At 54.6% G+C, this 25217-nt stretch overlaps 1 protein-coding gene across 8 annotated transcripts in view; it reads left to right on the plus strand.

The window, feature by feature from the left end:
• Positions 1 to 25217, plus strand: part of SFXN5 (sideroflexin 5) — a 129130-nt gene that overhangs the window by 99716 nt on the left and 4197 nt on the right. For 5 of the 8 annotated variants that reach the window (XM_017521955.2, XM_037736116.1, XM_037736117.1 and 2 more), the window contains 2 exons: positions 2078 to 2163; positions 9941 to 10058. In XM_017521955.2, the coding sequence (XP_017377444.1) occupies positions 2078 to 2163; positions 9941 to 10058 (204 nt within the window). Of the gene's footprint in view, positions 1 to 2077; positions 2164 to 9940; positions 10059 to 14341; positions 21835 to 25217 lie in introns of those variants that run through there. The other 3 variants (XM_017521956.1, XM_037736120.1, XM_037736119.1) reach the window with 2 other exon arrangements.

Genomic DNA, 25217 nt, shown 5'->3' on the forward strand with positions numbered 1-25217 from the left:
ACCAGGAGGACAGAGGTTACATTGAGCCAGGATTGCGCCACTGCACTCCAGCCTGGGCGAAAGAATGAAACTTCGTTTCAAAAAAAAAAAAAGAAAATGCAGCCCATGTGTACATCCCCCTCTCATTTCTCAGCCTTTGTCCAAATGATGGTTAGTGGCTTGTCCTGCTGCCCTGGGCTCTGCCCTATGTGCTCTGCATGGGATACGATGGGGGCTGGGGGAGAGCCATTAAGTAGCCGAGCATGCACGCCTGCTCTAGCCACTGTCCTCATCAGCTCCCATGAGGGCCCCCAAGCCCTACCCCAGTCATGAGGCCTTCTTATTCAGACTTTGATCTGGGAAGAGCTCTGTCCAAGTCAGTGCCCCTCCAGGATTTTTAGGGCAAGGGGCTGGGGGTGTCGTGCCCACACTGCATCCTCTGCTGCCTGCACTGGCACGGGACCCTTGTGTCATTCCCACACCTGTTCCAGAGACTGGAGGGGCCTCTCCCAGGCCTTCCTGAGGCTGACCATAAAGAGCCTAGGTTCCTGGGAGTGATGTTCAGCCCTGAGCTCATCAGCAGAGGGGATTTAGTCTCAGTTTCCTACCTTCCTATCCTAGCCCTGTTCTTTTCCCCAGCCCCCATGAGGGAGGACAGCCATGATAACTCCTCTCAGTGTCATACAACAAGGAAACCCAAGCGGTCTGGGCTTTCTTCAGCCTGGCTTGCTTAGTTCTTTGCTGTCTGGGGACGGACTCCAGGCATCTGTGGGCTGTGAGCTGTTCCCTGGAGCCTCCTCTGAGGACTGGCACTCCTGGGGCTAAAGGAACTCACCACAATGGCTGTTGGAGCTCAGAATCGACACTGAGCTGTGCTCTGGCCAGGGACACCACCCCCTTCCCTCCCCAGGAATCCCTGGAGCAAGGCACCAGGCAGACCCCCAGGGAAAACCTGCAGACACCCAACTGAAGAGTGCCTCCCTTATAGATCCCACCTCTTGTCACTGAGAAACTCATCCATAGCCAAAAGACACAAGATCTTGCAAATCTTTAAGATACGTTTAAAAATAAATAAATATGAGGCTCACGCCTATAATCCCAGGACTTTGGGAGGCCGAGGTGGGCAGATCACCTGAGGTCAGGAGTTCGAGACCAGCCTGGCCAACATGGTGAAACCCCATCTTTACTAAAAATACAACAATTAGCTGGGTGTGGTGGCTCATGCCTATAATCCCAGCTACTGGGGAGGCTGAGGCAGGAGAATCCCTTGAACCTGGGAGGCAGAGGCTACAGTGAGCCAAGACCACGCCACTGTACTCCAGCCTGGGTGACAGAGCGAGACTCCATCTCAACAATGACAACAAAAAGTAAATTCCAGAAGCTCGGTCCTCCTCTGGCTCCATGAGCCCCAGTGGCTCAACAGGCCCCCCAGCTTCTGTGTCTGCCTTGCTTTTAGAGCTGCTTCCCAGTCCCCTTGTGCACTGAGCATGGGAGGCTGCACCCGCCACCCCCAGGGTGCTCAACCATCTCCCTGAGCACTGTGCATTCCTGGGGCTGCCAGGGTGTCTCCCACATGTGGCAAGTGATGAGAATCTGCTCTTCTCAAATGTGTGTGGTAAGACCAGTGAAGCCTGGACACAGTGGCTCACGCATGTAACCCCAACACTGGGATGCTGAGGTGGGCGGATCACCTGAGGTCAGAAGTTCTAGATCAGCCTGACCAACATGGTGAAACCCCATCCCATCCCTACTAAAATACAAAAATTAGCCAGGAATGGTGGTATGCACCTGCAATCCCAGCTACTCAGGAGGCTGAGACAGGAGAATCACTTGAACCTGGGAGGCGGAGGTTGTAGTGAGCTGAGATCGTGCCGCTGCACCCCAGCCTGGGGGCCAGAGCAAGACTGCCTCAGAAAAGAAGAAAGAAGGCCAGTGGCTTTTTTTGATGTTTGGAATGTGGCTTCCTGAGCAATCCCATGAATAATGCCATTCAGCCAAATGTGCATTGTGGTGGCACACACCTAGGGCTCCACGTGGGTGTGCTGTCCCATTACTGGCCATCAGGCCCCTCTCACCACAGCCTCTGCCTGCCCCTCAGGCCCTGCTGGAGACGGCGCTGACGCGAGTGGTCCTGCCCATGCCCATCCTGGTGCTACCCCCGATCATCATGTCCATGCTGGAGAAGTGAGTTGGAGCAGCCAGGATGGAGGGGCCACCATGGGGGAGGAGAGGGAGAGGGAGAGAGAACCAGCTGGCCCAGGCAAGGGATGAGGGGGCAGCAGGAAGCCCGCCTCAGTTTGTATAGAGGGTGGAAGGTGTCTTGCTGTGTCTTGGACTCTCCAGGTGGTGCCACGGAATCACTCTGAGAATTCCTGGACTTTTACTATTCAGGACCCTGGGCTAAGTGCCACAAGGGGTACCAGGATGACAGTGCTGGCCAACCCCTGAGGAGCTGGTGGTTCGGGGGTTTGTGTGTGTGCACGTGTGCTCACATGCTCTCAGTGAATAGTACAGGACCATTTATGAAGGCAGAGGCTGAGGATTCAGGGAGGAAGACTAGATTCAGGTAGGTATCTGCTATGGGGCAAATCACCACCTTACTGAGCCTCAGTTTTTCTGCTTGCAAAATATAAATAGTAATAGCCTCCTGCCTCCCTCAGAAGGATGTTCTAAGCACTCATATCTGTCATGACTGTAAAGAAATGAGGTAGCATAATAATAGTAATGGAGTGAGTAGTAATTAATGAGTGCTAAACTGAAGGGGTGGGCTGAAATGCTGCTGGAGGAAAGGCTGCGTGGAGAGGGCAGGCCCTGGGAGAAGGCAAGTGGAGGGTCCTAGGTGGAGGGGGCCTGAAGGCACAGACCCCTGGCTGGTCAGGTGACAGCAAGGAGACCCTACCCCATGGGGACACCTCAAGATAGCAACCGGAATTGGGTGTGTGTGGGATAAGGATAGGGATGGGGGTATTCCATCTGGGGTTCTGGGGCAAGGGATTCTTCCCTGTTTGGGGGCTTTCTTATTGCCACAATATGAATTATAATAACAACTGACATTTATTAAGCACTTACATATCCCAGTCCTCTCTCAGTCAGGTTTCTGCCCGAATGCCACCTCCTCAAAGAGGTCCTCCCTGACTACCCCATCAGAAGTCACCATTTCTCATTACTACCTCTCCCTTGCAATCCTTTATTTTTCTTACGGCCCTTATCCATATCTGAGATTGTTCCTCTAGTTGCATATTCTCTGTCTGCTCTACTAGAATGTCATCTCCATGAGGCACGTCCATCCTTTTGTTCACTGCCCTGCCCAGCATCTAGCACAGTTCCTGGCATACAGTAGATGCTCAGTAAGCATCTATGAGTGAGTGAATGAATTCTCTCATTTCACCTTCAGGACAGCACAATAAGGTAAGTATAATATCCTCATTCTACAGATGAGGAGAGGAAGGCAAAGACAGGCTGTATCATCCGCTTATGGTCATCTGCTAGGAAATAGCAGAGCCAGCAGTGGCTCAGGAATATGGCTGCAAAGCTTGGTCTCTTCAAGCCACACTGGCTGCCTCTTGCATCTTCAGGTCACACTATGCAATCAGCGTGTGTTTGAGTCCTGCCCTCCATGGAAATGGGAGGAGTAGATTTGGGGTCTGATCTCAGGAAGCCTATGTTTTTATAAGGGTGATGGGCAAGACCTGTACACAGGTCAGCTGCAGGTGACAGCGGGCAGTGAGTAAACTCAGCCAAGGTGACCTTGAGAAGAGGAAGCACTGTGGGCCCAGCAGTAAGGAGGGCTGGTCCCCAGAGAGCAGATAGGATTTTTGTGGAAGGGCGGGCTTTTTGGGCAGGGTGTAGGCCTGTAGCATGGACACTGAGGTGTCCAGTCTGGCTAAAGGGAAGTGCACTCATGGGGCCAGCTGATCAGGGGTCCTGTGTGCCCAGCTGAGATGATCCCTCTCTCACCCTAGAAGAGGGCGGAGCCTCTGGGGATACCTGAGCATGGGCATGGCCTGGTGAGCACTGGGATTAAGAAAATTCCTGTGGTATGGAAGTTTGCAGCAGACAAAAACAGGTAGTCTCTTTTGTGCCCCTGACTCTCGTATATGTAGCCCCTTCGTGAACTGAGGTCCCTGAATACCAGTGACTGCACGTATGCACTGGGAGCCAGCGGGGCAGGTGAGGAAGGTAGTTCTGTCCTTGAGACTGCTGAATCCTGAACCTTGGAATTCTGGAGCAGGTTCAGTGAGCACTGCTCACTCTGTTACTTGCACCACAAGTCCAGTGAGGTAGGACACTCACACAAGTCAAGCGCAGCAGCTTGATTCCTCACAGATAGGCTTCAGGGACAATGGGCACCTAAGATTTATGGCACGCTGGTGCCCCATGGCTTGAGAAAGCTGCCCAGGGAGGATGGAGTCTCTTCCACCCACGTACCACATCACACTGCAACTGAGGGAGCCTGGAAGCACTCCACCCTGGGATTTGCACACGGGGGGACATTGGCTTGCTGTGCTAAAGTGTTGCAGGACATCCTGTTCCAGAAGAGGTGGGAACGTGAGCCCAGGCTGTCCCAGACAGGCCCTCCTTATCTCAAGATGCTGTATTCCCAGCACATCTACAGCTATCCTAAGAACGACAAGAAGGCGGGGGGCGGGGTGTGAAGCTGGGTCAGCCACGCTCATCCAGGGACCTGTCCTTCTGCAAGAATTTGCTGGGGAAAAACATGCTCTGCGATGCCTCTCCAGTTGGCAGAGATGTTTGCAGAAAGTGGAATGATAGTTAGTGTCCCATTAGCTTGGGGGCTTGAACTTGGCTTTGGGGGTCATGGTGAAACAGGAGAAGTTTTCTTCTCTTCCCTCAAAGGGAGTATGATGGGGGTATGGCTTGCTTCTTCAGTGCCCCGCCGCTCAAACCTCTAGGGGAGCATACAGAGGGGCAGGTGGTGGGGGCAGCCACCCCCACAGCAGTGTCCAGGGGTGAGTGTTTACAGCTGAAGACCCAGTGGGCGTGTGTTACAGGGTGATTTTTTAGTTTAGCCATTCATAGGCAGCTTATGTTAGCTCAGTTAGACTCCTCCCTTATCGCAAAGACAGAGGGCTTTCTTTATCCTGGGGTTCTTCCCTTGGTGTCCCGGAAGAATTGGATCACACGTGGGCTTGGAGAATGAGTGTGAGGTTTCATTGAGTGGAAGTAGCTCTCAGCAGACAGGGGAGCCAGAAGGGAGATTGGTTTTCCCCTGGAGTCAGGCTGCTCAGCGCTCTCCTCCCTATTGCCCCAGCCAACCTCCGCATTGTTCTGCTAGTCGGTGGCCGGCATCTGTCAGTGTGCTCTTCTGCCAGCGTGCTCCCCTCGATGTCCTCTCAACATCCAGTCACTTGTGTGTTTCTCCACTGATGTGCTCTTCTGGATGTCCACCTGCCTGTGTGTCTGCCTGCTAGGGTCTTGGGATGTGAGAGTATGTTATTTTTATTTTTGTTGTTTTTATTTTTATTTTTTTTGAGACGGAGTTTCACTTTTTCTTGCCCAGGCTGGAGTGCAGTGGTGTGATCTTGGTTCACCGAAACCTCCGTCCCCTGGGTTCAAGTGATTCTCCTGTCTCAGCCTCCTGAGTAGCTGAGACTACAGGCTTGTGCCACCATGCCTGGCTAATTTTTGTATTTTTAGTAGAGACGGGGTTTCACCGTCTTGGCTAGGCTGGTCTCGAACTCCTGACCTCAGGTGATCCACCTGCCTTGGCCTCCCAAAGTGCTGGGATTACAGGCATTAGCCACTGCACCTGGCCAGGTCTCAGGGTTTTTTTAGGCACAGGATCGGGGTGTGGCAGGCTAGGGTGGTCTTGGGAAATGCAATCTTTGTGCAGGAAAACAAAAAATGCCTGTCCCCACTTAGGTCCCTGGACCCCTGGGCACAGGCATGGGGGTGGAGCCCTAGCCAGGGACCACACTCTTCCCTTCCCCACTTCCCTATCATTTAAAGGGACCATGCCCTTCCCTTCCAGCACTTCCCTTCCCCACTTCCATATCAATGGGAAGTAGGGTGATGATTCTGGGTCTGAACCTCCCCAGCCTGGGACCTGTCTAGTGTCTGGGGTGCCACATACTCTCACATCTCAGGCTCCAAAGGAGCCCCTGTGATAAGGTGAAGAGAGGTCAGAGTTTGGTGTTCTTGGCAGCCTCGTGTTTCATTGGTCCTTCCCTGGAGTTCCTTGGAGGATCCCTGGGAAAAGAGCTCAGCCCAGCTTCCCCCAAGAATATGAAGATGAATAAGACCCAGTTTGTGCCCTCAAAGGCTTGCTAATCTCACATGTACTCTGGAAGTGCAGGACTGTGTGGTAGGAGAGGCAGGGCAATGCAGCAGAGCGATCTGAGGCTCTGGTAAGAAAATAAAATCTAGATTCCTTCTCCACCTCTTTCTGCCAGTCTAATGTGGTTGTGGAGCCTCTCTCAGCCTCAGTTTCCCACCTGGAAAATGTGGACACTGCCCCTTCACCACCTTGTTCGTTGGGGCTTAGCATTTTGCACCACCCAGCAGTTCTTTGGCTCTTTGTTGGGGGCCTGCCACGCACCCCATAGCCTTTGGGTGCAGGGGCACTAGTGCAGGGCCTCCGCTGAGGAGGCTGATGAGGAAGGCAGCCCCCATTCTTTTGGGGAGCCCCTGTTGGGTGAGGGAGTCAGGGCAGCCAGGGAAGAAAAGACAAAAGAACACTTACAAAGCAGCCTATGTGCAAATTAATGGAGTGCAAACTAAAACTGCGCTCCAAGTGCTGAAGGAATGCACAGCAATGGTGGGGACAAGCTGTTGTGTGGGGCCAGGGGCTGGGACCTGCGTTGCTTCGCCTCAGGCATCAGTTGATACTCTCAGAGCCAAGGTCTCTGGGCTTCCTGCTGGGAAGAGAAAGGTGGGAGCTCTGCGTGCTCAGTTGGCCTTGACTCTGAGACTGAAAGGAGAAGAATCTCAAGTCAGAAGCAGAGGAGCTTCCATCCCCAGCCCAGAGCACTGGGCTGCCTCTGGAGCTGCGGTCCACTGAGCGCCATCCCTCCCTCTCCACCACCCTCCAGCTCCCCTGAGTGTTCCAGGGGTTCACACTGCAGTACCAACCTTGTTGGGGAGGAAGCTAGTTTTAGATCCAGGGCTGGGATCACAGGTTCCTGTGCTGGATCAGGAGGGCTCTAGCTGGCTCAGACCCAGCCCAGCCTCCCAGTCCCTGGAATGAAGGGGGCCAACAGAGGCACCAGGCTGGTCTGAGTTGGCTCTGGGCCCAGGCCACAGCCCTGAGTCCGCTCCCCCAGCTTCCTTTACTTCCTGGGCTCCGGGTCTTTCCTTTCTCCCAAGCATTCGCACATCTCTCCATCTGCATATTTTAACTCCCCCAGCTGCTTTTCCATCCCTCCTTGCCATTTTCCTCCCCCCTCCTCTCCCCCTGTCCTGCTGTGTTCACTCTCTGGCCTGCTCTGGGCTGGGGCTTCAGAGGCTCCTGTTTCAACCTCAGGCCTGCCTCCTTCCTGAGCTGGGAGCCCAGGCCTGGGGCTTCCTGGACCCCTTTCTCAGTGAAGACTTCAGCCAGCCACCCTGAGAAAGGAGCCTTGGTCACAGCCCCGCAGGAAGGGGTCTATCCAGTGTCCCCACCAGCAGGTCCCAAGGACTGAGCCCATGGCCTGCTGTTCACCTGCAGTGGAGGAGCTTCTCTCTTTTTCTCACCCTTCCCTGCTCTCAGGGCTGTGAGCAGGGACCGTTGGAGCTGTGCTTCCAGAGACTCAACACCCTTCTAGTCACTGCCACTGGAACAGGAGGGCAGCCCCATCCTTCCACAGCCTCCTCCAAGCAGGGCTCTGGGCCCTGTATGAAGCTTGGAGAATGAGCTTTGTGTCCCCCTCTCCTCCTTGTCTTGCTTGAGAAGTTCATCTCAGGCCCCTCTCAGCCTTATTCCTAGCCCCTCCGTGACCCCTAAGGAAGCCCAGGCTGGTGTGGGCTAGCATGGAGGAGAGAGAGGATGGGGGTGCTAGCTGTGGGTTAGGGGATCAGAGGGATTTGAGCTTGATTTAGGTACCTTGGTCCTGCTGCTCAATCCTGTGGAAACTCCCCTTTCCAATTGCTTAATTCAGGCCAAATTTAGCAGCTGGACAAACCTCGGGGTCTGGGCCAGTGGGAAGGGCTGCAGGACAGTTGGGCTACCAGGATCCTACTATCCTGCAGGTAGCATGAGCAATAGCAACAGCAAATAATGACACGCAGTCTCTGAGCACTTACTGCATGTCAGACCAGGACTCACCCTTTTGCTTGCATAGTATTTGCAAGTAATGGGATCTTTCTTTATTTTCTGAGGCAGAGTCTTGCTCTGTCACCCAAGCTGGAGTGCAGTGGCGTGATCTTGGCTCACCGAAACCTCGGTTTCCCAGATTCAAGAGATTGTCCTGCCTCAGCCTCCCGAGTAGCTGAGACTATAGGCGTGTGCTACCACACCAGGCTAATTTTTGTATTTTCAGTAGAAGCGAGGTTTCACCACAATGGCCAGGCTGGTCTTGAACTTCTGACCTCAGGTGATCCGCCCACCTTGGCCTCCCAAAATGCCAGGATTACAGATGGGATCTTTATTTTAAATACCTGAGCAGGAACATCCAGGGGCAGTGTTTGTCAGAAGTGTGATCTGGGATCACCATTTTAGACTCACGAAGGGTTGATTAAAATGCACATTTCTAGGTCCAGTGCCCATTAAATCCGGATTTCTTGGTTGTAAGCAGCCCCTGGGAGTTTGCATGTTTAACTAGCTGCCCAGCCCATCTGATACACTTTAACTTTTGAAAAATACTCCCAATTTTGTTGCCTTCTCAGGCCCAAGTGCTGTTGGGATTCTTGTCTCAAGAGGTCAAGGTATATGGGGTTTACTGCCCTCCCACACTGGGGCTCTGCCCTTAGGAGGGCCCCTTACCTGCCTGTGGCCATGGTTAGCCCTGCTAGGGGTGGCAGACAAGAGCCTGGATTATTTCCCCTTCACACCAGGAGCCTGTCACTTTAGGCTACCAGTTACTGAGGTCAGATTTAGTGCGTGCCGAACATCCCCCGGTACATAGCCTAGTCATCCCTCCCCAAGTGGAATGCTGCGGTCCCCAATGAAGGGCCTGCTGTATTAGGCAAAACGGTAAGCTCCAAGGAACATGGTACAGGCACATTGGCCAGTTGGTATGTCCCCACACTGTCTGGGGATCCTGGGCCCTGGAGGGAGGTTTATCATGCCCCCTCTCCTGCCCAGGAAACCAGCTCTGAAGCCAGCCATAGGGAGAGGGTGCCAGCTGTGTCGTGTTGGTGATGAAGCTGGCAAAGGAGACCAGCTGGGGTGACAGCACCCTCAAGGAGTCAGGCGTCTAGGCAGCAGCTCTGCTGGCCTTTTGCAGACTCGGCCTTGGATGAGTCACTGCTCCCTCTGTGGTCCTGGGATTGAAATGGATGAGGTGGCCAGTGGGTATCTTCGGTTCTTACACACAGAGGAGAATCACCTCTCTCCTGGCTGGCATGTGCCCACATGTATGTGCTTTGTCATCTCCCCTGAACTTCGGACCTAATTTTGTTGGTTGGTTGTTTAATTACGTGCGCCTCAAGAGCGATCTGAGGTTCCTATGCCTCTCCTTAGGAACAGGGGCTGACAGCCTCTTCCAGCGTCTCTCCCTCATGAGACCTTCTTGGCATGGAGCTGGATGCATGGTGGGCGGGTGCCCCGAAAGTGCTCATTCGTGACCTGAGTAGTTGAGAGTTCAGCCAGCCATGCCATTCAAGGCAGGGCCTTGGGATAGGAGTGCCCATTGGGAAAGGCCCCAAAAACCTAACTCTGCTATGTCTATTTAGCTGCACACTGGCACTGCTCCCAGAACCACGCTTCCTGGGCCCTGAGACAGAGTGGGACCCAGCATGGTGGCTGGCAGCTGGCCCACCCCACCTTAGGGTCTCATGGGGCTCCCTCCTCTCTCCCCCACAGGACGGCTCTCCTGCAGGCGCGCCCCAGACTGCTCCTCCCCGTGCAAAGCCTTGTGTGCCTGGCAGCCTTCGGCCTGGCCCTGCCGCTGGCCATCAGCCTCTTCCCGCAGATGTCAGAGGTCAGTGGGGAGGGGCTCAAGGGCAGGGCAGGGAACACCGTTTGGTGATTTCTGAACGAATACTCATATCATGCTGGCTCCTTAGCACTGCTAGGTGCTGGGGCTGGAATTGTGCATGAGGCTGGCCCAGGCTCTGCCCCTCAGAGTGAGGGTCGCAGTTAACACGGTGATTAAACAGAGGCCAGCAGATGAGGAGCCGGGAGTGTTAGGGTGAGAGAAGCTCCAGTGGGTGTGGAAGGAGATAGCAGACCAAACCGAGCCTAGAGGGAAGTGGCATTTCACTGGGACTGGGAGTGTGGCTGGAGTTGGCCAGATGAAAAGGGATGGGAGAGGAGATAAGAGGTTGGCGGACACCTGGTGTGAAGGTTCTGAGGGGAGGAAGCACATGCCATGTCCAAGAGCTGACCAGTCTGCGGCACGACCAGGGAGTGCCGCAAGGTGATGTGGCCTACGAATGAGGGGCTGAGGCTGGGTGGTGTCAGGAACTTGGAAGCCAAAACAGAGAGGGTGAATATCCTCCTAAGGACTATTCAAGGCAGACCACAGATTCCTGATTCTGAGCGGCCCCTGTGCTGCTGCATGGGGCTGGGTTGGAGCTCTGGAGAAGGAACCATCAGGAGGCTGTGGCGGGCGTCCAGCAAGCAGTGATGGCAGCTTGGACCAGGCTGTTGGCAGTGGGCATGGAGAGAAGGGCCCCTTAAGAGGGAGTCAGGAGGCAGCTTCTTCAGGATCCGGTGAAGAGCTGCCTGTGGTGGAAGGGAATGGGAGCCGGCTGGATGTGCGCCTGGCTTTTGGTTTTGAGCAACCAGACGTACGTGCTTAACGAGATGGAGCCACGTGGGGGCAGGATCGAGGGAGGGCAGCGGGTCAGTTGGATGGACACATGGGGTTGAGGAGCCTGTGGGATGTTGGCTCTGCATCCGGAATGAGGAGAGAGGCTTAGACTGGAGGGGTAGAAGTAGAGGATACCAACATGTGAATGGTGCTGGAAGTGAGTGAGGGTGGTAGGTGAGGCTCCCACCCTGGTGGAGTCCAAGGACAAGCAGCCAGGGGGTGAGGGCAGAGCCGGACCACATGTGATCAGGGTAGGTGGGCGTCCACATGGTTAGACTCTGAGAGAGGTCACACTTCATGACATTACAGAGTATCCATTGGTGTCTCAGGCAGTATAGCCAAACCCTGTCACCAAAGAGGGGGTCCAGGTGACAGGTGAGGGGAAAAATGAGAAAGACAGGTCCACAGCTGCAACAAGATGTGAGATTAGGAGGGGCTTTTATTTATGTATTTGTCTTTTTTTTTTTTTTTTGGGACACAGTCTCGCCCTGTCACCCAAGCTGGAGTACAGTGGCACGATCTCGGCTCACTGCAACCTCCACCTCCCAGGTTCAAACAATTCCCTGCCTCAGCCTCCCGAGTAGCTGGGATTACAGGCACTGCCACCATGCCTAGCTAATTTTTGTATTTTTAGTAGAGACAGGGTTTCACCATCTTGGCCAGGCTGGTCTCGAACCCCTGACCTTGTGATCCTCCCGCCTCAGCCTCCCAGAGTGCTGGGATTACAGGCGTGAGCCAGCACGCCCAGCCTATCCTTGTTTTAAATGGGAGAGACAGGGGCTTGTGTAAATGCAGTAGGGAAGGCACCAGGAGAGATGCTGAGGACATTGAGAGGATGGTGCTGGGGGAGGAAAGTCCATGAAGAAGAGGGGGAACCAGAGCACAGATGAGGGGATCAGCCTTGGCATGGGGAGACCCCTCCTCACTTCAGTAGGTGGAAGAGGAGTGGGGTGGGAGTAAGATGCTGCTGGGTATGGGGTTCAGGGGTGGGAAAATTGAAGAAGTTGTTCCAGTGGCTCCTGTGTTCTTGTGACTGAGCAGAGAGGAGTGGAAGGGACAGAAGGTCAGGGGTCTGAGGACACAGAGAAGGGATGAGACATCCAGAGGGGAGAATGAGAGGTGAGGGAGGCTGAGCAACACATAGTCTGGGGGTATGGCCAGGGCCTGTTCACCAGGAGGTGCTATGGGCCAGTACAGGGAGGGCCATAGGTCCTTTCTGCTGGAGTTTTGTCAGGTTGGGAATAAGGAGGCTTCAGAGATGGGCAGCAGCCTGGAGGAGCCGAGGACCACGGGATCCGTGCTGGGTTGGTGTGAAGGTGGGAGCTAAGCTGACGGGGAGGAGCAGACCCAAGAGGGCCCAGAAGGTGTCTGCCCTGACTGAGCTCACAAGAAGGCAGGGGCTGTGGCCAGAGAGAGTTGCTTCTGAATCTGTGATTTCAGGATGGACCTGCTTTAGTCAGGGCCCCATGTGAGGTGGGGGAGAGGTAAGGGCTCCTGGAGAGAGAAGTTGGGGAAGTGAAAACAAGAGGCTAGGGGTGTTGTGGCTTCGAGGACTTAGAGCAGGAGGAGGGGGTGACCCACCTTAGGCCCCAGTGTCCCTGGGAGACGAGAACTGGGGTGGCTTCCTTCCAGAGTCCCAGAGTTTGAGGAGGAGACTCTGTGGGAGTGGGACTCCTGTCTTGGGGGACACTATTCAAGACACACCAGGATGGAAGCCAGCAGGACCTCATCTCATACCCACAGGGCCCAGCCTTGTCATGGATGCTAGGATGCTCCCACCCCCACCTCGCACCCCGGGAAAGCTGCAGTCTGGGAACTCCAAATGGAGCCGTGGGCTCTGGGTTGCCTAGGAGCCCTGAAGAGGGAAGGGCGGGTATTTCTCAGTGGTCTCTGGCATCCCTGTCCCAGCCCAGTGCTCTGTTAAGCCATTGTATCTGTCTGTGCAATCAGCCTGAGCCCAGGGTCCTAGGCCAGGGCCAGAGTCACCCATGTGCTTGTATGTACTCTGTGCTTCTAGTAGCTGTCATAACTCCACGTGCCTGCACAGAGAAGGGACCTAGGGCAAAGAAAACGCATGACACAGAATTAAAGACCCTCCCAATTGGAAGGATTTTCAGGGTCATCCAGTTCACCTTGCTCCTGGCTTTGCTGGGGAAATGGTGGCCCAGAAAAGCCATGGTACCAGCCCAAGGTTGCAAAAGCCAGGTGCTCATAGGAGAGGAAACACCAGAGGGCCACACTCCAAGTCCAAGCCCCTAGGAAATGCTACATCTGATTGTTTTCTGTGGCTGGGTTTCTCTCCTTAGTCAACCACATTTCCTGTCTTGGGACAGCTAAGAGAAGAGGGAGCTGGGGGCCGTACTGCGGTGGGAAGAGTCTAGAAGTGCTACAGGTCTTTGGCAGATGTTCCTCTGGGGCACATAATGGGGAGATGGCCACCATTCAGCCACCAGGCCTCCAGCTCTGGCTGCAAAGCAGTGGTGGAAAGTGAGCCATCCTGGTCTCACAGATGCTGCAGGTCAAAGCCCAGGCTCCCCTCTCCCGCCATGCCTACCTCGAATAGACATGGGAGTTAGTTCTTCTGCGTATTTAACCTAAGTCCCTCTTACTGCAATCCAAGCCCCTCTCTCTAGATTGGGAAGAGGATAGTCATTGCATGTTAAGTCTTTGTCCTCTTAGAAGCATGATTTTCAGAGCTTCCTCCTCAGCTACATGGATCCCAACAAGATGCAGGCTGGCCTGGGCATTATGGGGTGTTTTGAGGCCTGTCTGGGACCCATGGCACCAAAACCTTCAGCCAACTTGCTGAGAGGACCTTGTTCCCCTGTTCACTCTTCCAATTAATTCTCCCTAACAAGGTGCTGCCTCTGCCATACGGGGATCATGTCTCATGTCCCAGAAGCCAGTGGGATTTGCCACAATAAGTCTGGGCTTGCTTGGGCTGACCCAACCTTGCCAAAAGCCACCAAGGTTGTCAACAGAAGTAATCACTGGAACACCAATTAATTAATCAGGGGACTCGGAGATGGAATTTAGGAAGTAGTTCCTAAAATGGGTGGCCTGCAGTGATTGTTATGGGGTTTCCAACTCACTAACCCCAGAGATTGAGGCAAGGACTTCAATCCTTCCCACAATTCCTGAGGGAGAGTTTTGTCTGCTCTTTTCAAATTAGTAGTTTTGCCTGTTAAAATGGTACTGAGGGTCAAATTGCAAATAATAATAATGGTTACTATTTGCCAAGTATCTATTGGACCAGGCAGCGTGCTAGGAGCTTGGCATGCCTTACTGTATTAAGTCTTCCTAATGCCCTTTAAGTCCAAAACATTGAACATCAAGTGGTGATTCCTAAATAGTCAGATGGCTCTGGGGAGAGATTTTGGCTGGAGATATGGAACCTTCAGTGCATAGGGGAAAATTGAAGCTGAGAAAGGGGATGTGGTCAACGACAGGAGAAAGAAAAACCATTAAGAAGGGAAAGAAGCAGCCAAGGGCACAGGGAGAACCCAGATGGAGTAGCTTCATGGAAGCTTCAAAGAGGAGGGGCTGTCTGCAGAGTAGGTGAGTGCAGCGAGGACTAGAAGGAGCGGAGGAGACTTGGGTAGCCATAGCTAGACAGGACAGTCTAGGAGGCAACATGGTAGTCAGTTTCTTCTTTGTTCAGAATATTGAGCTCAGGGATGGGGAACAGTGGGAGAATACAGCAAAGAAACTGTGAGATGGAGATTCGGGGGGGGCTTAGAGAGAGGGCAGTGATGGGGAAGGAATGCCCAGAGCCCAAGGTGGGAAGGCATGGCCTCTTTGGGGTCCCCGGGTCCAGTGAGTAGAGGGGCCTAGCTGGCTATGGTGGGGAAATGGGGGCCCAGATCCTGACAGTTCTCCAAGGTAGGTACCAATATTCCTTGTTTACCAATGAGGAAACTGAGGCACATTAAGATAAGACCTTGTCCAAGAGCCAAAGTTGCTGACGATGGAGCAGGCTTTGTACCCAGGCAGAAGGAGCCTGACTCTCCCCAGCCCACCCATACCTTACTATAGAAAGAAGAGGCCCACTTCTGGGCCCCAGACTGCTTGCTGCTAATTTATCAGCAGGAACATCCTAGTGCCCTCACCCAGCCCTCCTCCCTTCCGCAGGAAATCTGTGTGTTTCCACAGGGACCTTTTGGAGTAAGTGTTTATGTCATTTCCAACCCAGAGTTGAGGAAGGGGCAGGGCAGTGGAGGGGCTGGAGGGAGGATAAAGGGCCAACAGGTGGGCAGGGAACCTCCTTGTGGTTGTGAGAACTGGGGAGCAGAGCCTGGGCTCCCTTCTGTACCCCAGTGCTCTTGCCCATGCAGGGAGTACAGGGTCTGCCCTGGTGGATGAGGTGGATCTGGAAACCTACCCCACCAGCCTGTCCCCAAACTTGGATGGGCCCATCATACCCAGAATCTGCTCCCTGCCCCATGGAGCCTGGGCACTTTCCTCTTTTTCTTGTTACAAGAATAGCCACTTAGGAGCCCTTTGGTCTCAGCGAGCCTCCCTGCTGGTGGTAGAGACAAAACTCAATAAACAAGAACTGTCAGGTGACAGCACAGGTCATGATGGAACTAAAGCAGAGGCTGCACTGCAGCTTGCCAGGGCCTCTGTAGGTGGGGCTGGTGGTGGATACCTCCCTTGTGGTAGGGCCAGATTGTGGTGGCCTTTCTGTCCTTGTCCCCATTGGCAGTTAGAGCTCTGGATTCCAGGCAAATAGGGTCCTCTCTCTCCTCCCCACCACAACACAGACATACATTGGGGCCCAAGTCCCTCGAGGGAGATGTGCAGGGTCCAGTGTCCGGGAATATGGGCTTGGCTACCACAAGAGGCTGGAGCGGGTGGTGGCAAATGTCCCTCTAAGTCTGACAGCCGGTATTCCCTACCTGGGAGTGCTTCCAATCCCATTTAATGATCCTCATGTCTCTCTGGAGCAGACAGCAGTACCTTGGCCAAGGCCCCTCCTCATGTCCCTGCCTCTGTTTCTGCCTCGATCTTTCTTTGTGCCTCTTTCTCCCTTCCTTGATTCCTCTGGGGCTCTCCCCCACCCCAGTCCCCTCTCTTTTCCCCACTCTTCCCCCGGGAGCTCGGGGGCTGGGGAACGGGGCTGCACGTACAAGCCGGAGCCATTGTTCAACAATCTGTTTTTGTCTTCATCTTGTTGGCAGGCGGCAGGAGAGGAGCAAAAGGTTAATGAGGCACTGTGCAGCGGGATTACTGCGTGAACGGGCGGGCGGCGGGCGGGCGAGCCAGCCGTGGTGACAGGGAACTAATTAGGAGCAGTTTAACAGGAGGAAAAAGTGAAATCTCCTCTTCACCAACTGTCAATAATTAGCTGATTTGGTGAGGCTGAAATGTGTCCACAGAAGGTGGGGCTTGTCTGTGGATGAGGGAGGCGTGGGGAGTGGGGGGCAGCCAGGGGCTTGACCCCGTCCTTAGGTGATGTTGGGGTGGAGGGGCCATCCTGTGGCCCCAAGGCCTGCCCGCTGCTCCTCTGGCTGGCATTCCTCTGCCTCAACTCTCCTTATGACTTTGAGTCTTAACCTCAAAGACCTCAGTTTCCCCAGCTGGAAGATGAGGTGTTGGAACTCAGTTTCTTCCTGTAAGAACTGAGTTTCTCCCAGTAAGATTAGGGAATTGAAAACTCGAGACAGGGCCCTGGAGCTAGACAGTGGGCTGAGTGAGTCCACTTAAGTCATGCGCTGCCCCTCAGGTACCTGGCCTGCAGCAAGGGTGTGCCCTCTGGGAGCCACCCTCCAGGGCTGGACCGGGCAAGTGGGCAGGGCCTTGGCCTTCCTGGGAACTCATCTAATGGCCCCTAGACCCTCACTGGCTCCTTGGTCCTCCCTGCAGCTGTGGGGGCTGAGGTGTGGGATGAGAGAGCTTGGGCAATGTGCCCCCTGGCTGGGGCTCCAGGCAGGGGAGAGGGCCCTGGGCCGCCCTTGTAGGGGCTGGAGGCCATGAGCGTGTCTCTTCCCTGCCTCAGCTGTTGCAGGGGCCCCTGGGGGCAGGAGTGAGGCTCACTGGCCAGGAGGCTTGTTTCCTGTGGGCCTGTTCCCTCCTGGTTGTCTTGTTGGTTTGTTGGCCTCTGGCCTCTGCCTTCCTTGAGGCCTCAGCGGAGAACCAGTCTCCCCCTGCACCTCCGCCACCTGCTTCTGCCCCTTCTAGCTTTTGCAAAGTGCCTTGACTAGAAGAAAAGTCATCCTAAGAGATCCCCAGGGCCAGGGCTTCCTGCTCTGGGCCTCCCATGTCAGCCCTGGGAACTCCCCAGGCCCCTCCCTCTGCGCTGAGCCCCTCGTCACGTCAGCTCTAGAGGGTTCTAGGGATTAGAAGCCATGTTCTGAGGAAGGCTAAAGCCTTCCCTGTGTTCTCAGCACCATTTATGAGCCATGTCCCATCCTGGCCACAGAGAGTGGCTCTTAGGGGCCACACCCATGTGGTAGATGAGGCAGGAGGGCCAAGCCCAGCCACCCCTTACTTCTTCCTGCCTCCCCACTTACAGCTGTCAGAGTTAAGAAACAGAGGCACACCCTCCCTTATAGGCAAAAATGTGGGTACCCAAACCTCCACTATCTCTACCCTCTTACCAGCCCTGATGAAAATGGCAGTCCTGATGAACCAGCCTGGCTAGACAGCTGTGAGCCACCAGAAGCAAAGGTCCCCCCTTCTTATCTCCCTTTCTCTGAGAACGTATTTGGACCCCCAACCAAAAATGGGGAAGAGTAACCAGAAGTAAAGGTTCCCCCCAGCTTATCTCCCTTTCTCTGAGAAAATATTTGGACCCGCAACCAAGAATAGGGAAGAGTTGGGAATAAGCTGGAATGTGAGTCCACATTCAAACTGTTCTAGAAATGGCGCCTCCTCCAGGAAGTCCTCCCTAATCTTCCCCACCAGGATCTGTCTCGCCTCACCTGTGTAGGCACTGGTGATGTGTTTTCTGGCTTGCATCTTCCCCCTTGAGACAATAGACCTTTCTCCCTTCCTTGACACATAAGGTGTTCCTGTAGCTAAAAGCTGGTATTCTTTATCAATACCAAGTACAGAGCGTGGCTCATTTGGGTTCACCGTGACTTTGTTGGCTCCTGCTTCTCCCACTCTTCCAGGGTTTATGCGAGGCCAGAGACAATGTCTAGGGGACATTGTGTCCCTCCCGAGTCCAAAGCAGCGTTCAGCGTCTCCCAGAGCAGGGGCCTCCTCCCCTCCAGTCTTAAATCCATCTCCTACTTTGCTTGGAGATGTTTGTTTGGGGTTTTTCTCGTTTACTGGTTTAATCAGTCCCTACTGAACTCTAAAGTGGGCTATTTTTGCCATCAGAAATCTGCTGCCTCCCCGCCCGCTGCTTTCTTGGAGTTTGCCCACAGGACCCCCCAGGAGGGACGGATGGGAATGGCAAAGCCGCTCGGAGCCCAGGAACGCCAACGCCACCTGTCATGTTGCCTGTTCCCCACACCCCCACCCCAAACCTGCGTGCACACACAGGCTCGCACACATAAGCGTGCACGCAGGAACATGCACACATGCCCGGATGGCAGGCCTCGGCCGGGCTGCCTGACAGCCTTTCCCCGCTTGTTCTCCTTTCCAGGACCTTCTAGGACACCTACCTGAATCCAGGACGGTGGGGAGAAGGGTTGGTCGTGCAGAGCTTCCGTTAAAGGCATTAATATGTACAAAGTGGAACATGCCTGGCTCGCAGCAAGGCTCAGCCCTGCAAGCTGAGTGAGCGGGACTGGGGCTGAGTGTGGGGACCTAGGGTCCTGCCCTCTTTACACAGCGTCACACAGGTTTCTAAGCCTCCAAAGGGCCAGCCTGTCCATTTTGTGATACCATCCTCATCCTGTGCCCAGGATATCTTAGAAAATCTTCTCAGCATACATGTGGGGAAACTGAGGCCTCAAAGCTGAGAAGATAGAGGACAGAGAATGATTCTGAGATTGGTCCACCAGAGGGCACCCAGGAATGGTGCAAAGCTCCAAAATGGTAGGGGGCGGGGTGTGGTCTGAGCATTTGCTGGGTACACACAGCACAGGGGAGACGGAAAAGTGTAAGACAGGATTCTCGTCCGTGAGGCACTTCAGTGTCATTTAACTCAGCTGTTACTGAGGACCTACTGTGTACAAGGCACAGGGATACTAAGCTGCCTGGAGCGGCTCAGGGTGGGGTGGGGCGGGGGATGGGGGACTACTGTAGTGACACCTCTGTGGAGTGCAAATGAGCCTGTGCCTGTGGATGGGATGGAGATAAAAGCATGTGCTGGGGACACCAGAGGCAGCAGCAGTGGATTTGGTCTAAGAAGATCAGGGGAGGCTTCCTGGAGGAGGCAGCCTTAGAGGGTCAGGATATAGCCTGGACTCAGGCCTCAAAGCTAGACTTAGAATGTACAGGAAATGGACAGCAGTTGATGGGTGAAGAAACTGGAGAAGGTCCCAGAAGGCCTGGAGTGTCCAGCTGAGGGGTCTTTCACTAAGAAGGTAGTGGGAGCCTAGAGCCAGCACCAGAGGCCTGACTCAGGGGTCCAGGGGTCTAGGCTCAGGCCTCAGCGGCTTCCCAGCCCCAGCCTAATGCCTCTGGCCCCCAAGGACACTCAGGATAACTTTCCTAAAGGTGGGACCTGGTTGTGTGTGTGTCTGAGCAGGACACGAGGCCTGCCCAGCCCTGGTGAGAAAGGGTGGGATGTTGTGCCCAGTGGACAAGGCAGTCCCAGGCCTGGCAGAAGCCTCAGGCACACAGGGTCAGGCAGGTGCCCACCTGGGTTTTGGGCCCTGTGTCAATGTCGCCACCTCCTCCTGACCCTCAGAAGCCCAGACCTCTGGCCAGGAGCAGGTGGTGGCTTTGAGCTATGTCACAGGGTCTCACTAGACACCCCACCCCCCTAGCCTTTGAAAAGGAGGCAGAAAAGCCACCAGAAGAAAGACCAGGAGGAGGAAGTTCTTTGTAGTAGGTAAAAGCCCCTGAGAATGGGGCACAGGCGGAGGATCCAGTTTCCTGTTTATGTCTCTGCACCTTAGCTCCAGGTTCAAATATGTAAACTATCCGCTGGCCTGGCTGCAGGTGTGTGTGCTCCCAGGCTGTAGAGGCAGATGTGGCCCCAAATGCATTCCTGACTCTAGCCCCCCACCCACAGTAAGCCATGAGACAAATAGCTCAAGGTTAACCCTTTCCATGCCACAAGGGAAGGTGATTGGCTGTTGTAGCTGGGCCTTGGGGTGCCCGGAGAGGCTGGAGAGACACTGGACTGGATGCTCCATGTCTGGTGACATCTCCTGGAGGAGCAGCAGGGTCTGAGCAGGGTTGGAAGAGTGGGGTGGCACTCCAATACTGAGACGGGCACATCCGGAGGGGGCTGGCTGGGAGCTGGTTTGCAGGCCCTGCCTGGAAGTCAGGGACTGCTAGCAGGGCGACACTGCTTCCTTCATGGCGGGGTGGGGTGATCCTGGCAGCCCACTTCTGTGGCGGTGTGGGGAGGGACCATCAGCCAGTGCTCCATGGTCCCTGCAGCCCCTGCCCTTCAGGGCTTTGGCTTTCCATCCCAACACCCCCTCCCTTGGGAGCCCCTGCTGACTGGCTCTCAGGTTCCCCGGGGCGGAGCCTACCAGATGGAAGAGACTGGACCCACAGATTCCAGCCCCGAGCTGGCCTCCTGGGGCTGGGCCACCCCTTCTCCCTGTGGCTACTCCTTGTCCTCTCTCCTCATCTTCTTATCCCCAGAGAAGGCCCCTCAGAGCCAGTTTGTGGTCACAGCCAAGTCCCTGCACCTCAACCCAATACCCTGGGGCTCTGGCCTTTTCCAGGGTGGGGCTGAGCTGGGCAGCAGGAGGGGATGCTCTGTTGTCCTTGCCCAGACCTTCGTCACCTTCACTTACCCACGGGTCCAGAGGCCACTGCCAGGCAAGGGCCTGGATATGGTTTCCTTGGAGAAAACTTGGCCGCACGCCTAACCTCAGAGAGGTGGTCTTCAAGGGAGACACTTAATTCTTGATGGACAGGGGAGGAAATATCATGTATAGGCCAGCAGGCAACTCAGGGGTTCCTGCCCCAGCCTCCCCCAGCCTCCCCCAGCCAAGCCCAGTGGGGACCCCAGTGATCCCAATACCCATGAAACCTAGAGATGGTGGCCATCAACCTAGCACCTGGCCATGGCCAGAGATCTTGGAGGGGTCCTAACAAATGACCATTTGAATTGGCCTGGGGTAGAGTGAGCGGCTGTGAACCAGGATCAGCACTGGGTGGGGAATCGGGCAATGTGGATCTCAGGCAGTCACCGAAATCCAGTTGCCAAGACCAAAGCCTCTGAGCCCTTATTGGGACCACTCAGAAAACTCTGTTTGCCTGATGCTCACGGCTGCTCAGTGTTTGTGGCACCCTCTGTCACTGTGTCTACTCCTCGGGCTGGTCCCCCAAGGCCACCATCACGGGCGTGCCTGTTCCCCAGGCCTTGGCATCCACCCCTCCGTCTGCTTCCCTGGGCCAGCTCCTCCACTCTGGAGGCTCTGGCTGTGCTCACATATCCCAGGCGCTCTCTCCTGCCCAGAGCTTCAGAGCCTGGACCCATCTACCTCCCAGGCCTCTCCACCTGGGGAACCCACTGGCACCCCAGACTCAATGTGGCCACCCTGAGCCTACCACCCCCCACCCTGGTCCATTCCCTCCCTCTGAGAATGGCGTCACCAGCCACCCCAGCTCCCGAGCTAGAATTAGGAGTCATCCAACGCACAGTCATCCTCAACACCTCCCTCTCACCCCCACGTGGAATTGGTCATCAACTCCTGTGGATTTCATCTTCAGAAAGGCTCCTCCTGTCTGCCCCCACTGGCAGCATTATAGGGCAGGACCGGGCACTTCTCTGATTCCCACAGATGCTCCCCAGGAGGCCTCCCCACCCCTTCCTTACCCCTCCAGTCCATCCTCCACACCCACCATCCTAAAAAAGACCTTTCTAAGACAGTCTGAGGCCAGGCACAGTGGCTCACCCCTGTAATCCCAACACTGGAAGGCTGAGGTGGGAGGATCACTTGAGGCCAAGAATTCAGTATCAGCCTGGGGCAGCATAGCGAGACCATGTCTCTATGAAACATTTTTAAATAATTTAAAAATTAGCCAGGCATAGTGGCACATGCCTGTAGTCCTAGCTACTCAGGAAGCTGGGGCAAGAGGATGGCTTCAGCCTAGGAGTTCAAACCTGCAGTGAGCTGCAGTCACACTACCCCAGCTTGGGTGACAGTGAGATCCTAGCTCAAGAAAAAAAAAAAAACAGAGTCTGGGTATGGCCCACTCCTGCTCAGAGTCCTTCTGTGGCTCCCTATTGCCCTCAGATAAAATGCTGACACTTTCATGTAGACTACAAGATTCTGCCTGTCCCAGCCACACCTCCATTTCCTGCCGTATTTCCACGTCCAACATTGCCCTGCCTCCCAGAAATGGGCTGTGCTAGCCAGCTAATACTTTTCTCTTCACCTAGCAAACTTGGTCTGCCCTTTCTGATCAAAATCCTCCATTCTCTTCCTGGCCCACCTCCTCTGAGAAGTCTTCCTTCCTTGTTCCTTCATCAATACATTGGAATGCCCAGCCCCTCCCCAGTTGCCATGGCACTCTGCTTGTCTCTCTGGACTCCATCTGCCTTCACCAGCCAACTGCTCTCTAGACTGTAAGCTTCTCGAGGGCATGAGCTCTCTGTGTGCCCAGCCTGGGTATCTGGAGTTGGCGACTATCAACATCTGCTGACATGAGACTGAATTAACTTGAAATGAGAGAGGAAGCTTAGGATGCCAGGTCTGTCCCTGGGCCCCCACTCCCGATCCCTCGGCCACCTCCCCCAGGAGCCTTCCCACTGCCTGTGTCTCCCCCTGCTCCTACCTGCTGCCCTCAGTGTGGTGGGGAGCCCAGGGGAGACAGGGTGCCGGGAGGAGGTGGCCTTGGTCTTCCCCGGGCCAACGTGCTCAAGGGAGTGGCACAGTGGGCCGTGGCCCTGGGCCGTGGTCCTCCCCGGTGGTGCTGAGCAGCCTCTCCGATTTTAATGTGGGCCTCAGTGCTTCAGTGAAAGCCGGCATGGGAAGTTGCTAATAATGGCACTAAAATAAAATATGCTACATCTGTTATGGGTAGCAGAACAAAATTAGCTGCTCACACCTCTGACATCCAAGATGTCTTAACTTAAAATACTCCTTGGCTTACTTTACATCATTTACTGATTATATTTAAAAGAAATACAATTTTGCAATTACTGTTCTTTCCAGCGTGATATCTATGCATCATTTTCCTTTTATGTTTATATATTTCTCCTTCATTAGTGCAGTCTGAAGGGTGATTAGGATTCTTCAAACATTTTACAGAGGTTAAACGTTGATTAAGATTTAATTATTACTGTAAATAGCTTGGAATGACATATGGTGCAAAAGCCTGACATATGTGCATTTGAATAAATGAAGTGCTATTTCCCAGGATGCCTCAGTAGCTGTTTAACAGCTTTCCCGAAGGGTTATGTTACACCTCATGGTAAGATTGCTGGGATGTTATATTTTGTTGGTTTTTGCAGCTGAAAGCTAAGAACAGTTTTCCAGTTTTTTAAAAACATTGAATATTTTAAATACCTAAATTGTTTTGCACAAATTTTTGCTAATTTGTCTAACTAGGTTAAACATTTTCAAAAGCATTTAGATTTTTAAGCGTGGGCGCTGTGCATTGTGTCAGTGGCAGCGTGGGGACGAGGGGAGCCGGTGGGGTGGAGGGGACCGGGGGTGGCAGGGGTGGGGTGGGAGAAGGTGGTTTGAGGAGAGGGGATGGGGAAGAGGTCTGGGCCCTCAACCTAGCTCTCCTCTGTCTGGCCATCTCGGGTGACCAGACTTGAACAATGGGGTACCAGGGACTATAGAGGAAGGGTCCCCCTTCTCCCACTGTGCCCACCAGCTCTAGTCCTCACCATACTCCCTCTTTGCGTGGACTCTGCTGTGCACGGCCCAGGCATGACAGAGCTCTTCGAAGGCCAGGCTGGTCTGTGCTACCTTCTGCCCACTTCCCAGGGTTGCCACATCTTGACATATGGCGGGTACCTAGAACCAAGTTCAACCAACCTAGGTTTCAAGAGGCCTGGTGCCTCCTTGACTGTGTCCAGGGCAAATGTCCAGCGGAGACCTTCTCACTGCAGGAGTGTCTTCCTCACTGGCCCCCCTCAAGCTAGGGGCTCAGGCGTGAGATGAAGCCCGACCTCGGGGCTGATGTGGTGTCTCCAGGGGGACCCCGTCTTCCAGTGCCTACTGCCTCTTTTCCTTCTGCCCACATATTCCATACTGAGGGAGCATCTACTGTGTAGCAGCATTGTGCCAGGCTTTGAGGACGCAGGGGTGAGCCAGATCCACATGTCTGCTGCCTCAGGGAGCTTGTGATCTAACGTGGAGAGGCCAGGATGGGAGAAGTTCAGGGAACTATGGGGGCCACAGAGGTGGCCACACCCAGCCTGGGGGAGGAAAGGTGGCTAAAGCTGAGACACGCAAGATGATGAGCTAAAGATGGGAGAGCGGAGTAGGGGCAGGAATGGAAGTAGAAGGGGGCATCTCTGGACAACTCAGGCAAAGACCAGAGTGCGGACAAAGCCCCAGTTGTGTGAGGAACCAAAATCAGTCCATGCACCCTGTGTCTCCAGTCCAAGGAGCAGGGTGGTGCAGGAATCTGATTTGATCCCTGAGGATCAGGGTGCCACAGAGCCATTTCACAGTGAAGAGAGGCAGGGGCAGACTTGCAGTTTAGAAGGCGGGCACTGGCTGTGGTGGGGGATGGACTGGGCTGGGTGAGACCTTGTGGGGAGGGTGGGGGAGAGGACGCAAAGAGGCTCCAGAGTCTTTGGCCAGAGCACCACTCACTGGATGGCCACGTCATTCCCGAGATGGGGGGCTGGGTGGGGCCAGGGAAGAGGCGGGTTCAGTTCCATTTCAGGTGGGTTGAGTTCAGGGTCCTGTGAGATGTCCACAGCAAAGTCTGGCAGGCAGGCAGCTGTGAACCTGAGGCTCCAGGGAGAAACAAGGCTGGAGAACTCTGGTGTGGAGTGACCCGGGGCATGTGCAGAGAAAAGTGCCCAGCCAGGCCAAGTCCCCAGGACCCACAGGAGCATGCAGTGGGTGTCGTGAAATGGGAGGTGGCAGTGACCTTGGAGAGAAAGATTTTTCTGGAGTGTGGTGAGAACAGAAGCCAGATTTACTGTGGGTTGAAAAGTCAGTGGGAGGGAAGGAGGTGGACACAGCCATTGTAGACAGTTTTTTAAAGAAATGTGGCTGCTGGGGAGGAGAGACACCAGGTAATAGCTGGGCCTGCCTCAGGGTGAAGGGG

Source organism: Cebus imitator, unplaced genomic scaffold, assembly GCF_001604975.1.
Source record: "Cebus imitator isolate Cc_AM_T3 unplaced genomic scaffold, Cebus_imitator-1.0 Scaffold23, whole genome shotgun sequence".
NCBI lineage: Eukaryota > Metazoa > Chordata > Mammalia > Primates > Cebidae > Cebus > Cebus imitator.